A 3,605-nucleotide genomic window follows, 5' to 3' on the forward strand; every position below is an offset into this window, starting at 1 on the left:
ATTTATTTTTCTGTAATAGATGTTCCATTGCTGTGCATGGATTTGATAGTCATTTATCCTGAGATGTGTTATTTTGTTTCCAAACTTTGCAGACTTTTAACTTTCTATAGAGTTGTCATACCTCTACAGACTTTTAGTTTTTCATCTCTAAACCACAGTCACTGAATGTAGAAAATGTAAAAGAAATTAGTTGTTTCAGTTAAAATGTATACCTTTTGTGTTGTTTATATAGAATGAACCATTAATATGTATGTTCATCACATCACTAACAGAATTAACCAAATATCCATTTCTCGAAGGTTTTAAATAAGTTAAAACCCCAAATACATGATTACTGTTGTAAAATATCATTATTGGTGCACTTTCGAAAAATACTAGTGTGGTTTTAGCAATGAATGTAATGATTCTTTACACAAAAGTCATGTTCGGACTGGAAAGGATCCATCCAGCACTTTTTAGAATCAGTTTCAACTGCACACATCGCACACTTCAACGTTTCTGTTGCGCTTCCCCACGAATATTTTATTGGTGGTGTTGTAAACTACTTTAAGTAAAGTCCTTATCGCATAAGTAGCACCGATAGGTAGACGAACGTTCGTTATTTTCAACAGGAGGCATTATTTCGCTCAACTTCTGTGTGTTTGCTGAGGAAATATGCTGCTTCAGAGGCCTACGGTAATTGTACCTCGTTTCCTCAAATGTCACATTTAAAAGCACTAATTTCAAAACACTGTTACAAAATAGTGTTACAACAGCGAAGCAAACGCCGCAAAAGTCACAAAGGAAATGTGGAAAAAACGCAAATGCTGGGGTCTAGTGAAGCAGGGGATACAACCGTTCGGCTTTGACCATAGAGTAAATATCTCTGAAGTGAGCATTGCGTTCTGCGCATGTTGTCAACATTAAACCAGGATTGTCACGTGTTTTCGGGACTTCGCTGTGCGTGTGTGCTTTCTGCAGCGTTTGAAGTTTATAATATCAAGAGTTTTTGTTGTTGATGGGGGGGGGGGGGGTTGTTTGGGAAGGAGACCAAACAGCGAGGTCATCGGTCTCATCGGATTAGGGAAGGACTGGGAAGGAAGTCGGCAGTGCACTTTCAAAGGAACCATCCCGGCATTTGCCTGGAGTGATTTAGGGAAATCACGGAAAACCTAAATCAGGGTGGCCGGACGCGGGATTGAACCGTCGTCCTCCCGAATGCGAGTCCAGTGTTTAACCACTACACCACCTCGCTCGGTGGTTTTTGTTGTGTTTCACCGTTTGCTGATAGTGTAATAGCGAGGGTGAATTACTTTGTTGCTACGGATGCAAAGAAAAATATGTGAAAGGAGGGGTAGTAACTTTTCATAGGTACATACCATGTAGCTTTAATTATAGTTATCATATTGGCAAGAGACACTGTATATGCTAAAAATTTCGAGACGCCTTATAATTAAGGCTTGATTCTGTAGACCTATTTTTCTACGATTTTATGACTATATAATAGATATTACGGCTCGTACAAAAGCTTACAAACAGTCGCTTCTTCTCGTAAATTTGCTAGTGGAATAGGAAAGGGAATGGTTAGTTGTTTCAGTAAATACTATCCTCCATGCATTTATCAGTGACATGTCGATTATTTATATACATTACTCAATCTACTACTTATTTAATAAGCTGGGAGCAAGTACTTAAAATGCGTTAAATAAATGCCTCAAAGTGCCACCTGTAAGAAAAATTGTGCTTTAGGTCGCAAAAACGAGAAAATAAATACGCAGAAATACAAAAAAAAGGACGAATTAGCAGGGTATGATCGCTAATGTGTGGTAAATTCTGTGTTTTTCGGACACTTGCAAAAGTAGTAGCGTACTGTCAAGTCGTTTTGCAAGACTATCACTGCAAAAATGTACGTCAGGCTCTGTAATACTATAAAGTGCGGTATCATACCGTAAACTACCAAAAATCGAGTGCATCTGAACTGTGACACCTATCGCAAAGAAGCAGAATGTAATATCACTTGCCCTTAAAAGTTACGTAGCTGGTTTATTCCCGGTATCAAATGGATACTGTTAAAATGTCTGCGCAACATATATAAATAATCCACGACACGTACGAAAAGAATCCGTCTGTAAAGGGATGTAGTGTCATTCTAAATATATAGGGCGCTATACGGACAAACACACGACGTCCCGAGATCACGTGACCAGGCCGGCAATGTATGTTGACAACACAAAATCTGTTCTGCGCAACGAGTTAAAATTTCATAGAGTGGCTGAGATACTAGTTACAGCGCTCCTAGCGGCAACCAACGCTAACTCGGCCGCCATGTTCTCCTTAGTCAAAACATTAGGAAAGCGTTACAGTTGTTTGTGTTGGAAGTGTGTCAGCTGTTGTGATATTACTGCAATATTTAACTTTTCTAGTTGACTTTTTTGTTACAAAATATATAGTCAACATGCCTGCAGTGTGTTCAGCGTTCAACTGCACAAATCGCAGCGATAAAACAACAAATATTTCATATTATAAGTAAGTATATTAGTACCGAAATACGACACACGTTTTTTAATGTTTATTAAAGAGTCATTTGCATTGGAACTGTAATTATGCTTAAGACAAATGCAGGAAGTAATTTATTTATCGTTGATTACAGATTTCCTTTAAAAGATAAGGAAATTACAAAAAGATGGGTTATAAATATGAAGCGAGAAAACTGGTTTCCTACTACAGCCAGTTACCTCTGTTCAGCTCATTTTGAAGAGAAATATATGTACCACACAAATGTCCAGAGGCGCCTTTTGTCAAAACCAGTACCTACTATCTTTAACTTTCCACCACATTTACAAAAGCAAGATAAAAGTATTATGACCACAACCCAGAAAGCGATCTTTCGACAATTTGCTATTACAGTGACATCATTAGCACAAAGTAAGTCAATAATTTAATTTTACTCCGTGTTCTTATTACTTTGAATTACATACTTTCTATTATAATCTTATGGTGTAACTCTGTTATAAACTTATGATGTAACTACATTCTTTCAGTGTCTGTCGGACCCACATCTGTTTCTGCTGACCACAATTTCTGTCTACCAAGCCCTAAGAAGTTGAAAACACAATATAACAGAGTACAAGCAGAGAATGTGCGGCTAAAGAAGCGGATAAAGCAAATGAAGCAACTTAGTGTACGACACAAAAGAAGAATAGTGCAGTTACAGACTTTAGTTGCTGGTTTGAGAAGAAGGCTATGTAGTTCAGTTTCTGATATGTTAAACAGTGAACATGTAGTTGGTTTGTTGAAGGAGCTATTGGAACTTCACTGCAGTGATAAAGTATGCCATTATTCTCAGCAAATAAGGAAATTTGCCCTGACCCTACACTTTTATTCTGCCAAGGCATACAGCCACTTACGAAAATTTGTGAAATAACCCCACCCAAGAACGCTTCGACTTTGTTATTGAATTACTATACTTGTGTTAACTACTTGTAACACATATTTCAAATAAATTCTCGTTCACAGTGTACTGGTTTTTGAGGCTTTGACTGTTTACTTTGAAATAGCGACAAAAATATCGCATTTCTGCGCCCGTTACTGTTTCTAATAGTTAACCACAGCATGTTTAGAAGTTT

At 37.6% G+C, this 3,605-nt stretch overlaps 1 protein-coding gene across 1 annotated transcript; it reads left to right on the plus strand.

Annotated features, from left to right (window-relative positions):
* The first annotated feature begins 2,434 nt into the window (after positions 1 to 2,434).
* LOC124750154 (THAP domain-containing protein 2-like) lies at positions 2,435 to 3,403 on the plus strand. Its single transcript, XM_047248980.1, has 3 exons — positions 2,435 to 2,505; positions 2,630 to 2,904; positions 3,021 to 3,403. The coding sequence occupies exons 1-3, from the start codon at positions 2,435 to 2,437 to the stop codon at positions 3,401 to 3,403; spliced, it is 729 nt and encodes a 242-aa protein (XP_047104936.1).
* Positions 3,404 to 3,605: the final 202 nt, after the last annotated feature.

The sequence above is a fragment of the Schistocerca piceifrons genome, chromosome 1, assembly GCF_021461385.2.
Source record: "Schistocerca piceifrons isolate TAMUIC-IGC-003096 chromosome 1, iqSchPice1.1, whole genome shotgun sequence".
In the NCBI taxonomy this organism is placed as follows: domain Eukaryota; kingdom Metazoa; phylum Arthropoda; class Insecta; order Orthoptera; family Acrididae; genus Schistocerca; species Schistocerca piceifrons.

Bases quoted from the DNA above. Each gene is read 5' to 3' on its own strand.
- LOC124750154 (XM_047248980.1), top strand. From the start codon at position 2,435: ATGCCTGCAGTGTGTTCAGCGTTCAACTGCACAAATCGCAGCGATAAA. The intron at 2,506-2,629 runs GTAAGTATATTA...CGTTGATTACAG, and splicing joins ACAAATATTTCATATTATAA to ATTTCCTTTAAAAGATAAGG. The intron at 2,905-3,020 runs GTAAGTCAATAA...ACATTCTTTCAG, and splicing joins AGTGACATCATTAGCACAAA to TGTCTGTCGGACCCACATCT.